At 41.4% G+C, this 12,661-nt stretch overlaps 1 protein-coding gene across 3 annotated transcripts; it reads right to left on the bottom strand.

Annotated features, from left to right (window-relative positions):
• Nucleotides 1–2,453: 2,453 nt before the first annotated feature.
• Nucleotides 2,454–11,926, bottom strand: LOC308114008 (glucocorticoid modulatory element-binding protein 1-like). 3 transcript variants are annotated; one of them, XM_080470624.1, is made up of 11 exons: nt 11,507–11,926; nt 10,107–10,167; nt 9,552–9,693; nt 9,268–9,323; nt 8,967–9,088; nt 8,730–8,833; nt 8,009–8,193; nt 7,523–7,669; nt 5,255–5,392; nt 4,964–5,080; nt 2,467–4,877 (listed from the first exon to the last, which is right to left on the bottom strand). In XM_080470624.1, exons 3-11 carry the CDS (start codon nt 9,674–9,676, stop codon nt 4,351–4,353), a joined length of 1,521 nt encoding a protein of 506 aa, XP_080326750.1. In that variant the 5' UTR covers nt 9,677–9,693; nt 10,107–10,167; nt 11,507–11,926; the 3' UTR covers nt 2,467–4,350. The 3 variants fall into 3 exon arrangements, with proteins under 3 accessions (XP_080326751.1, XP_080326750.1, XP_080326752.1); XM_080470625.1 differs by lacking the exon at nt 10,107–10,167 and having other exon boundaries at nt 2,454–4,877; nt 11,507–11,620; XM_080470626.1 differs by lacking the exon at nt 10,107–10,167 and having other exon boundaries at nt 3,029–4,877; nt 9,552–9,645; nt 11,507–11,620.
• Nucleotides 11,927–12,661: the final 735 nt, after the last annotated feature.

Here is a 12,661-nt window from a genome sequence, read left to right as displayed (position 1 = left end):
TGTGTGTGTGTGTGTGTGTGTGTGTGTGTGTGTGTGTGTGTGTGTGTGTGTGTGTGTGTGTGTGTGTGTGTGTGTGTGTGTGTGTGCTGTCAGCCTGACCTTTAAGGACTAAAAAAAACGGCCCCGATATAAGAGAGGATGAGATTATTAGCTGGTGTAGTGGTTGGTACTCTCACCCTATTTTAAGAAAAACTCCCTGGTTTGAGACCTTTCAGTGAGGTTGTCATTAACTCTGGTGTACTGCCACCTTCCACAAGTTGTGCATTTGAGGTTAATTGATGAATCTAAATTAGTCATAGGTGTGAATGTGGTTGTTTGTCTGTCTGTGTTCATCCCACGATGAACCAGGCTGTAGGAACCCAGGTAGGACTGGCTTCAGATACCCACAGACCGGAGTTTAATAAAGCACTTTCCAGAACCTAGGAACGACATGTTTTAATGATGCATACTGGGAAATGGAATAAATCTAATTTCAGAAACAATCTGCTTCCCACTGGGAAATATGAATTGTCTGAGAGCTCCCAGAAGCTAATGTGGCTTCAATCAACACAACAGCATTTCCTCATGATGTACTCAGTAATTTACAATCCTCATCACAATATAGATACATTATAAACTTATAAAGCCTCAGTTTGTCAAAGTGTTGGCTTATATAATTGAGAATGTGATTTGTTTTTCTTCAGATTTGTCCAGTTCAATTTGTCAGCCATCCCAACAAGAAAATTAGATCTTCCCAACGTCTAACTTTAAACATTCCCAGCTGTATGAACACACCATAGGTTGGTCTATCAAGTTAGGTTATAGTTGGGGTTAGGAAAGTGGTAGCGCAGCTTTTAATCTGCTGAACAACAAATCACTTCAACAATGGGGTTTTTTTGTTGGGGGGTCGTTTTATCGATATTATTACCCATTATCCTACCCCCACCACATCGCTCCCATCTCATGCTGCACATGCTTCATCGAACAGTAACAATCAACTTTTGCTTGTATTGCTGTTTGGATGCATGTGCAATAACAAGCACTGTTCTCATACCAGTTAGAGCCTATTAATGTGTAATATTTGATTGGTCATTATACCGTATGTAGTCTGTAGATATTACACCCCTCGGTTTACTAAAACTTACTTTATAATTTCAACTCGTTTCCATTATTAAAAGAATCCGACCGGTCTTCACATTTTATCATAATTTCCTCTCAAAATTGCAAAACAATCTTGAAAAGGTTTCCCCTTGACCGAGGTTTTTGCTGCTGCTGCATGTTTGTGTTTTTATATCTGTGCAGGTTAAAGTTTGGTGGATGTGATCTCAGCATGTTGTCAGATAGTAAACGGAAACTAAGCCATAATTTCATCCTTTTAATGTCGTTGAGAAGGCAGTGAAACCTCATTTTGCCCTTAAAGGTCTTCACCCAGCAGCACGTGCGAGTCTGACAAAAGTCCTTAATGGTCAAGAAATACTTGTCATTAAAGCAGCCACATGTCTATGGCAGCACGCCATTACTTAGCCTTCTGTGATGAACCAAATGAGCTATGTGTACCCTAATGAGTTCAGAAGTACATACAGTGACCTGTGGTGAAAAAGAGGTTCTTGTCATGTTTGCAACTGTTTCATGGCTGCGGACAGTCTTATATTCATGCAAGACAGACAGGTAAGCATGCCTTCACGCCCATTCACGACAGATGCGAGGCATATTTCTCCATAAATTAGATAGCCTGTCAATGCTGTGCGCACTGGATTTGCATTTGATGAGGTAACTTTCCTATGTGCTCACATCTGGCCCGGTTTGTTGGAGAGCACCTAGAGTGCTGGATAACAAAAATAACAAAAAGTCAATATTGAGTATAAACTTGAAAGAATTTGTGTAGAAATTATTTTAATTATAAAACGTTGGACATCTTTCATATGATGCAAAGACTTTGAATATAGCTTTTTGAGGGTCTTTGTGTTTACATAAAAATCCGGCACAAGTGCTGTTGTCACACTCACTGTTCACGTTAGAAGACGACGCGGGCGACACGTTGCTGCGGCGCCAGGACTCTCAATTAGATCAGGAAGCCATTATGGAGGCCATTCATCGTTCATTTTGCTGTTGTGGGTGAACACTACAGCTGTGGATTCAATTAAAGGTGCCCAAACAGACACATCGCAGCCTCCTAACATGAGTACACATCTCAGGATCTAATCCTGTTCACCCCGGATGACACATGAATGATGTAATGCTCAACAAATTACTTAATTCAACAAAAGGGGCATGAGGTGTGTTGAGCTAACGCCTGTAATTACACCTCCTTGATGCACTGCAGACAATTCGTACCCTAAAATCCAGAGTAGCAATTTATTTAAACTATAGTAGGGCTGCGGCCAAGATCTGATCAACACCATAACAGCTCATTTTGCAGTGAATCTAATTGGATGTCACAAAACACTATTCAAATTCAACTCTAGGACAGATATCAGCAGAGCTGCACCCTGATAAAAGTAATTTTATCAGCCGATTTATCGGCTGCCACTCATAACTCCTTACAAACAAGTACAGCCGCACAGGCAGTCTTATGCATCAATTGATAATAACACATCATCACAGTTCTGAGAGAAGTTGTCAAAGGCACACCATCACTGTCTATCACACAGCCTTGGCATGCAGAACAGTGCTCACGGAGTACATGAACGGTGAATACTGCAGAGAGGATAAAAAAAAAAAGAAATCACACTGCAATATTTCCAGACTTTGAAGCACGGTCACACACATCAGGCAGCGGCAACACAATGGACCGTCTCCTTTGGCTGCCAAATAGGAATCGATTGTTTGAGATCAGTAATTGTCATCTCATTGAAAGATCAAAATTTGCACCCACACAACACTAGTTTTCTCCCCTGAAGGTTAGTTTACTGTCGAACTACACATTAACTTTCAGCTCTTTGAAGGTAACCGAGATAGCGGGCATTCACGTCAGAGTGCAGCGCAGTCCCATTCCAACAAAGATGAAGAGATGAATGAAACCGGCTGGATTAAAACTAACAAGAAACTTCAAATAAAATCGCCCCACACACATCATTTATTGTCCTTCGAGCCACACTGTGAATAAGTCAGGCGGCGACCGACACTTTATAATTCTCATCAACAATCTAACAGAAAAAAACAAAGATTCATTAAAGCGATCCGTGTGAGGTTTGCTTTTTGAACAAGATTAAACGTTGCCTCTATTAAATTGAACTCCAACTTTTTTATTCCAATTGCAGTAATTAGCTTGCGAGGGCACTTCAGACGTCCAGTGTCCTTTCATTAACCACACGTTTATGTTTTCTAACAAGTTGGCTCCTTTTTGGGGTTTGCAATAGCAATGACGTTGTATGTCAACCACAGCATGGTGTGTTCCCAGCACGTGTTTATATTGTACCGCACCTTAAATAAAGCAACATCAAAGGTTACTGTTATTACTTTATATATTGTTTTCACTGCCAGAATAATGTGTGCACAGGCAGTGAGTCGCTGTTGCATAGATCGTAGGCTGGTTCGAGATATTGTAACATGAAGAGTTTAAACACAAGCCTGAGTGATGAAGTGTTTTGGTTTTTTTTAATCCAAATAATGCAAAATTAAAAACATTTAACTCAAAGTAGTCTCACTTACAAATATAAGGAAAAAAATATTTATGAAGAAGTGAAACGTTGTTAGATAGATTAAGTCTAGGAAACAATATAGCTACCAAATACTTTAAGATGGAAACAATTATATATTTACAAGAATTAAGAAATATTCTGTCACAAAAAATCAATTTTAATGCTCGATGCAACAAATTAGACTGAAAACTTTGTGTACTAGAGTTGAAACTATTTTATGATCTACTTGACTGCATTAACTGTGTCTGTTCGAGGGAATATCAACATTAAAAAGAATCCATTGCAAAAACCCAGAGCCTAAAGTGACCTTTTCATATTTCAAAATACTGTACATGGTATCTGACCAACAACCGCAAACACAAAGGTCAAACATCTGACTGGGAAACATTAGGTGGAATCAACCTTTTTTGGCATTTCTCCTTGAAAAAAAAATTTTCATTTTCATTGAATGAGTTTTGATAATTGACCATCACATGATCCCTTCACCGTCTGCGTCTGAAAAAACATCTTTTAGTCATTCCAACCCGGATGGAAAACCAAATCTGTGCCTGCAACCTCACTGCAGCTAAGCACTCCTTATAAAGTCGGGGTATACAAGTGTACCAGTAAAAAAGTACAGTTTGACAAAGTTATATTGTTTTTTTTAATTGTCTCCCTACAGTGTATCTTCTTTTAGTTTCAGGCACAGTTCCTCAATTAGTATGGCAGAATCCCTCTGGGGTCATCTGGCTCACTTACTTTTATGTTTCTTTGATGACTTTCTCGCTATAATCACCTTTTCAATGTCATCCGTGCGCTCTGTCTCTTCTGCCTCCTCACTACTAATTTGAGAGTCTTTCTGAAACTTTACAGTCCTCCGTCTCGGCTCTTTGTGGGTCCCTGAGGTGTCCTTCTTGCCGTTGTCCTGCTGTCCGAGTCGGTGAACCTTCTCCAGCCTCCCTGCCTCGCCGGTCTCGCTCTCCCTCTCCGGCGCGGCACTCTGGCCCTCCCCGTCTGTTTTGCCAGCTCCCGCGTAGTGGCGCTGGCCGGCGAAGGCGGAGAAGCGGGTGAAGAGTTGGGCGTAAGAGGCGGCGGGGAAACTGCTCACAGAGAGAGGCTGGATCACCGTGTTGGTCTTGATGGAGGACAGTAAGTTCTGAATGCGGTTGTCCGACGGGGTTTGACGTTGAGGTCGAAAGTGCTTCGGGGATGGCGTCCTGTGAGATGCGCCTTTGTCACAACTGTGTTTTCTCTGGTTCTCCAGTATTTCATCCAGCACTATACAAACATAGCGTATCCATTAATAAAACTTCAAACAAAATAACAGCGTTGACTGCACGTTGGCGATAGGACAGGTTTCTCACCGTAAACACTGTTTTGGACTTTGTTCTCTTCATTTTGGCTGCACCTCATTTCCACAGCGTGCTTCACCGAGTCTAAGAGCCCAAACATCTCACACAGGGAATTAAGTATGATGGCATCTGAAAAAAACAAAATCAGCAGGTCAGGCTTGAATGATAAAAGAATGAATCTGCACACATTATCAACATAACATGTGGGAGTTTTTAAAACGTCTTCTTTGTTTGTTTTTTAAACTTGACTGAACTTCATGCACTTTGATTAATTGTAAAGCAGGTTTAACTGTGGAAACGTACCTGTCTCCTGCAGGTCGGCCTTCTCACTGCGAAGCTCCACCCCCTTGAACGTGGTTATCAATTCACTCTGTAAACTGGACAAGACCTCGCCCATCAGGCCTGAATCTGCCACGCCCTTCCACAGACTCAGTACTCCATCTAGAGAGGATCAATATAATTGTACTTTATGATAGCATGTGGAGTACTTTTTATATTGGTCGATGGGTTAAAAATGATAAGAACCTGCAAACAAACAGGACAAAGCCACATGAAACAATTGTGTGTGTGTGTGCTGCAAAGTTGTTGTAAAAAAAAAAAGAGGTCAGACACAACAGAGAGAAAGCCAAACAAAATAAGTAACAAATGCGGTGGGAATAAGAAGGTGTAGATAGAAACAACTTGGAGTCTGAGGAGCGCTGAGGCACTGAAAGAGTAATAGAGTCCATAGGGAAACAGGAAAAGGTTTCGATGTTGAAGAAACAAATAAAAAAAAAAGAAGTAATGAGATGGGGTAGAGGTATAGCACTTGGAGGGAAGATGTGAAATTGGTGAAAGGGGTAGACAGGAAAAAGTGGGAAAATAGGTTAGAAAAGAGGTGTTCTAGGGAGAGAGAGAAAAAGGAGGGCAGAGCAGGAGAATGAAAAATGACTCTGGATCTATACTAAACTGAACACTGAAGGAGGAGAGTTTATTCGAGTGATAAAACGTGCTTGACATCCTCTCTGAGAGGAGTTGCATGCACAATCAGCTTTGCTTGAAGGTTTGTCAGGAAAAATACTATACTATAAGTGTATTTAGTCCAGCTTGTATTTACAGCAACCAGAACTTTAATGTTATCATGCAAGTCACAGATGTACACGATAAAGAACGATGAAATAACTGGGAAATGGGAAAGTAGACCTATGAGCAGTTTGGTTTATTTTTCAAATCCATTGAGCAGAAATTGTGCATGTCCAACGACACATTTCAATTGGCCACTCGTCGCCCTGGGCTGCTTTACCAGCTCAAGTCCACCTGGAACAATGCCTAATCAGGTCACCTTTACAAGGCCTTAAATCAAAGCTTGGGTCTCTGGAAGAGAAGGAGGCACTTAGAAATGTCAGATGCTGTCGATGGTAATATAAAGAGACATGACTCTCCGCTCGCCCGTGGTCAGCAACTTTCTTTAGGAACAGGCTACAGCCGAACATCACACATCTGCAGATTCAGAGCTTCATTGACTCGGCGCAATAGAGGGGGTCAAACAATTGTAGCGAGAGGCGTGACACGAGGGACTGACAAGACTCCAGGACGACTCGCATAAATGTGTCAAAGTACGCGGCTTACAAATGTCTTCCCTGATGAGAAGTGAAGGTCAGCTGTCTGTATCTGCGCCTGCGTCCAGACCAAGTCAAACATTTCCAAATTGACCAGCAGAACACTGCCCTTTAACGGGCGATTCTGTGATTAGGAAGACGGAGGAATCAAACTTCCAATGATCCTAAAGACAATTGTGCATTTCATAACATCATTGCAAGAGGCCATGACATGCTTTTCCATTGCTCTTAAGTGTGAGTGTGTTCACCAGTGAACTGTAATGTTTTGGCATATCAGAGATTAGAGACAGGGTCCACACTCATCTTAAAGACAAGCAGGGGAAACACCCAAGGGAACAAAGTTAAGACCATCGACACACACCACCCTATTTCACTTCACCACTGGGTTTGATCCAAAACTGACAAGGAAGGCATAGAGCCATGTGGGGCCTGAAGCAATAGAGTATTTCACTGCTGTTTAGAATACAAAACAATCACGAAAGTTTCCACTAATTTTGGTGTTACTAATTATTGTGGTTTGTATAATAAATGTAATAAATGTACGTATTTAATAAAGTTATGTGATACGGCACAATATTTGTATAGCCTGCTCATTCTCACAGCGAGAAGTCCCCCGGGTTGATTCTGGGCTTGGCACCTGGACATCTGTTTCCAGGTACATGTTCCCCTTGTCTCTACAGGAGTTTTTCTCCACCTACTACAAGTTTGTACCACAATCCAAAGACATGGTTGTTAGATTGCCTATAAATTGTCTGTAGGTATCAGTGTATAAGTGTGTGTATCCCTCTGCCTCACTATTTGCCCCGTGATGGACTGACTACCTGTCCAGGGTGAGTCAGATTAGATTAGATAAAGCTGGTATGAAGAGGGATGAATATACTACAGGTTCTTCCACATCACTTTGAAGTATTATGCTTTCTACCGAATCAAGTTCCATAAAGCCCCCAGACAATGTGTACATTTTCAGATTTACCAGATGTGTCGGCCCTCTTTCTCTTGGCAGGATGTCCATTGGCCGTTGTGGGGTGTGTGAATCGTGATGGACCAGTGCCCCATTCTGTTGTAGCACTAAACCTGTCCTCCAAAGGCCCCTCCACCTCCGCAGCATTTTGTCCATCGCCTGAAATGGCAGCGAACGTGAACATCTTGTAATTATGAAGCAAAAACACACTATATCAACCGTATATGTGAAGCCGAGAGAAAACTGCCCGGGGGCTTTCCTGGTTTCTTTTAAATGGAGTGAAAGTTCATATTTACGTTCCTTCAAATCCCACAAATCCACAGCAAGAAACTTGGTTTTCACGGTTTTGTTACAGTGTTAAGGAAGAATATCCAAGTGGTTTCTATTGGTCTGTTGTTTCTGTCATCTCAGTGGTACAACAGCAGCCTGAGCATATGTGGGAGGAGAAGAAAAAAATAAAAAATAAGGAGGAAACTGTAAATGCCAGCGGAAATCTACCTGTCAAGGGAGGCACCTGTCCTCCAATCGGGTCAAGAGCCAGACACGACACGCTTGGCTGCACCGAGGTTCCCGGAGGAAACCGCGTGCTGTTGATCAGCACATCAAATTTAGTGCTGCGGCAGGTGTTGCTGCATACAGCGTCATGCTGGTAGAAGTCAATCTGTCCTGAATCCATCATTTTCCTGCATGGAGAGAAGCAGGATGAACAAACACATCACGGCAGAGTATCCTAGAAAGTATCTTTTGCTTAGCCAGTTTTGTGGCATTAAAACGGAATTGTCAGAATTTTCCCGATGAATTCTCACGGGTTTCTTTGGCATTATGTTCATTGATAGTGGCGTCGGTTGAAATAACATAGAAAAGAACAGACACTGCCTGCTGGGTTGTTTTTTTTTTTTTTTTTTAATTGTTAACACCGACAACAAGTGCAAACATGATAAAGAGGTGAGGAGTATCACTCAGCAGCTTGCATACATGCTATTTGATCCTGCTTTCATAACGCGGCCGCTTACTGACTGCCTCTGGAATGTCCTGGCAAAGACCGACACCGACAGACAACCACGCAATCGCAAATTAGATGAGGGAGAGATGCGGTGTTCGCTGCATCAGACTGGGGTGTATTGTAGTCTGAGACTTTAACACCAAACACAACATCTAAATGACCTGACAGGGATTTGCAGTTTCCAGATAGAGAAATATTTCTTGGAAGTTTCCTCACCTGAGCATTACGCCTCCCAGTCTGATGGCTCTTTTCCAGTCCTTCAGAGTGGCTTTCCCTGCCAGGTGGACGAACTGCTTTGGGCTGATGAGTTGGTCATTAAACTGTGAAAACAGAACAAAATTTATGCTCATGGAAAATCTATGTTAAAATCCAACATGGAAAAAAAAATAAAGGGAGGGGGGGGGGGGGGTTGGTTCTTGGAACAAGTTATTTCATTTTCACATATAAACTTACTTTGACACATCGGACGTTGATTCCAGGGCACACAAACTTCTTGAAAAGCAGGACTGCCCTGCTGTCTCCACATGTGATGGGGTAGCCATACTCCACCTCGTCTCCCTCTGCCTTACAGTCATCTGAAATCGCCACCATAACTTAACAGTGACCCCACTGTCGGCGTACACAAGACTCCATCAAGTGATTTATCAAAACTGCTTCTGATTCATGAGGTACACATTAGACCTCCATTGCACTCAACAAGTTGTTGAAGTTATATGTTGATCATCTTTCTCAGCAGCAGTGTTTTCTCTCTTACCATGCGTCTCAATGGCCAAAACTGTAGTGTTAGTGTCAGCCACTTCATCGCTTCCCCTGCAGAGGGCGACAAATCCTCACATATAACAATCGAACGATACATCAGGGAACGTTCTCTCATAATGATGTTAATATCAGCAAGAATAATAGTAGGAGATTACATTTATGGCGTAAACATATGTGGACACTCAAACAAATATATTTTCATTCACATTTGCTTCATTTTTTTCATCACATAGGATCACAAGGATCAAGTGGCCTCCTAAATTATATAACGTGTGTTACCCATGCGGGATGGGCTGCAGGTGCAGGACGACTTGAGTCTTATGGTTGTTGCCACTGAACTCCCCCTCCTCTTCCTTCACCATCATGAGTTCCCCTGAAGACACAGTGACCTCAGCGCCCGCCATCACCCCTCCCCGCCAAGCTGCACGCAGAGAGGGCCAAGCACGCATGTTAACATCCAGATCACACACACACACACACATGATGCAGTCATGCTTTTTAATGCACACATTATTCAACACAAGCCTCCTCCCAACTGTCTTTTCTGGCATGCAACTGTCATAGAAATTAGTACATCCTGGGCTTAAAGTGACATAATCCTTGCATTGGGCTGGCCTCTATTTTCTATATCGCCTTTAAGAATAGACATTGATATCCTGAATGATGGCACAAAAGGATCAAGTGTTAACAAAACTGGGTTAAAGGGAGAAGCTTATTTAAAACAAAACGGAAGGAAAGATATGGCAGGATACCACAGGCATGGTATAGTCTACAAGTGAAATAATCATTTTTTAAATAGGTTTTATTTTTTAATGGGAATTTCTAAAATCATACCAGAAATTGCAAGGTAGAACTGTTCCAGATACCATAACCATGAATAGGATGGAACAAAAACCTGTTGAACAAGCAATTTAAAAATAATTATTTTATATATATTAAACACACACACACAGACTCACACTCAAACAAGAACACCACAGCACAGATAAATGCTTTTCTTGGAACATATGCAGAAGTGGAAGTAACTCATCACAAACAGTTACACAACTGTAACTAAATAGTAGTTCCAGGTACTTGTATTTTTGTTTTGTTTTTTGGAGTATGTAATACTTAAGTATAGTTTACACACCATTTAACTTTGCTACTTTTGAAATCTTGGGAGTGCTGCAGGGTATGTCTACAATTTGAATGAATGCAGTTTCAATCTCAATGAAATTTATATGTATTTTTATAGACTTTCTTCTTTGTCTATGAATTCTGCTTTGAGAGTAGATATCTTTACAGGCAGACAAAACAAATGACTAATCATTACTGACGATGCAATTAAATGTAGTTAAAACGTAACAAATGCTTGGAGTAGTGTTTAACTTTTGTAACTTATTTACAAGCACAGCCTTTACAGTAATTATGTATGTATGTATGATTCAGGGTTACTTGTGCTGTTACAAGTATCTGACATAAGTACAATTTACGACATGTAAATAACAGGTGTGAACTATTTTAATTACAGTTCTAATCCTTCTGGACACAGATAAAGGCTACGTTGCATAGATTTCACTATTTGTCTGAGATATGTGCTTTTAATATATTTAATGTATCCAGGTAAACGGAATTCAAAGCATTCAATTAACTATGCTGATAACAATTACCCAATGAATTTAGCAGTTTTGTATTAGTAGTTTGCGCGTTTATTTAAACAAAAGTACTTTTTAAGTGTCTTTGAGTGCAGTTTAGCAATGGAACCGTAGTTTTACTTGAGTACACATTTTCAGTACTCTTTATGCAGCAACCACGAACCAAGTGGACACAACGTCTTCGTGCACACAGCCACATAATCACTTTAAAGCGCCTCTACATTACTTGTCAGAAACTGGACATGATACATATAAACATTCTTTCAGTCATACACACGCAGCAGATTAATGTAGATTCAACTAAGAAATCGGGCACAGCGTAAAACAGAGAAATAGAAATGGTCAACACATTCCGCAGTCATATTATGTGTCCCCTTGTTGGATCAGTAACTCCAGCACGGACAGTTGCGTGCCTCTTTCACCCTCCTTCACCCGCTCAATCTGACGTCTGTTGGAGCGGCAGCACGCACACCCGGACACCCGACAACAAACCGCACTGAGCGCGCGCAGACAAGCACAAACCCACGCAGCCGATCCTCACTAAAACTCAAAAACACCCGATCTGCGACTTTAAGTGAAGACTGTTATAGTTTTACTCACCGGTTTTTTTTTTCCCCCTCTTTTATTTATTTCACAGCAGAGGACAATTCATCCTGCGCTGGTCGGAGCGTCGCCGGAGCATGCGCCGTGCGCCCCCGGTGCACTTCCTGCAGTGAAGGCAGCGTTTGCCTGAGAAGCATCTGTCCCGCTGTCACGAGAAGCGGTTAGTTCGCACGCGATGTGTAAATCGGTCAAACAGCTCTTATGTGGCTCGGTGTGCGCGCACAGGCTCAAAGGACCGCGGCCAGCCGCAGAAACGCGTGATCGTCACCGGAGAAACAAGGGGGGGAAAAATGCTCTTAATGAACTCCTCTCAGGTGAAATAGTTTTAAATCAACACGCAACTTGTTGTTCTGTTCGTATTGTTCGGAGCGCTGTAGGAGAGTTGCGTGTTGTGGAGGGGTTGTTGTTATTGTTGTTGCGCGCGCTCCGCCAGAAGATGGCAGGGTTTGCTTTTTGTTCAAGGAGAGACCGCAAGTCCATTATGGTGGACAAGAGACTTTTTTGTAAACTTTCATCCAGATAATTTGGGCTATATTTTGTCATAAGTCTGATCATGTATTATTTATTATTATAACCCTAACCCTGCTGAAAGAAGAACTTCTACTGAGTGTTATTATTCAGATTCAAAGGAAGAGCACCGCTCAAGTGGAGCAAGACTCACACAATGAGTAGTAAAGAACACATTGACCATTGACATAATCAACATGATGATCCATAACCATACAGCATCCTCAAATAACATACAACTGCCACTCGAAAGCCAAAATTACACGATATAAACTACTAATAATGATAGTGAATTAGTTCAGGGTTAACGTCAGGGCTGACTAACTGACTGACTGATTTATTGATAGTGGTGGAGAAACTGATATTTATCACGTCTTGAGTTGTAAATAGGCAGTACATCCGCCATCTGCCACCATTACTACTGTGACACTCCCTAAAATTGTACTACTTGAGTACTATTCAAGTATAAAAGATTTTCTCAAAAACACCATATACAAAGTAGTAGTAACTTTATCAATCTCATTTCAGTGCACCAGTCATTTAATTTAATCTAACTGCATAATATATATATATATATATATATATATTCAAAGGGTGATTCCAAGACAAACAATGCAATGCATTAAAATTATTAAATCACATTTT

This window comes from Lipophrys pholis (assembly GCF_963383615.2).
Source record: "Lipophrys pholis genome assembly, chromosome: 9".
NCBI classification, from domain to species: Eukaryota; Metazoa; Chordata; class Actinopteri; order Blenniiformes; family Blenniidae; genus Lipophrys; species Lipophrys pholis.
The sequence above is the reverse complement of the archived record's forward strand: the minus strand, read 5'-3'. Positions and strand labels throughout refer to the sequence as shown.

Bases quoted from the DNA above. Each gene is read 5' to 3' on its own strand.
- LOC308114008 (XM_080470624.1), bottom strand. From the start codon at position 9,676: ATGGCGGGCGCTGAGGTCACTGTGTCTTCAGGGGAACTCATGATGGTG. The intron at 9,324-9,551 runs GTAACACACGTT...CGCCCTCTGCAG, and splicing joins CTGCAGCCCATCCCGCATGG to GGGAAGCGATGAAGTGGCTG. The intron at 8,834-8,966 runs GTAAGTTTATAT...CTGTTTTCACAG, and splicing joins TCAACGTCCGATGTGTCAAA to TTTAATGACCAACTCATCAG.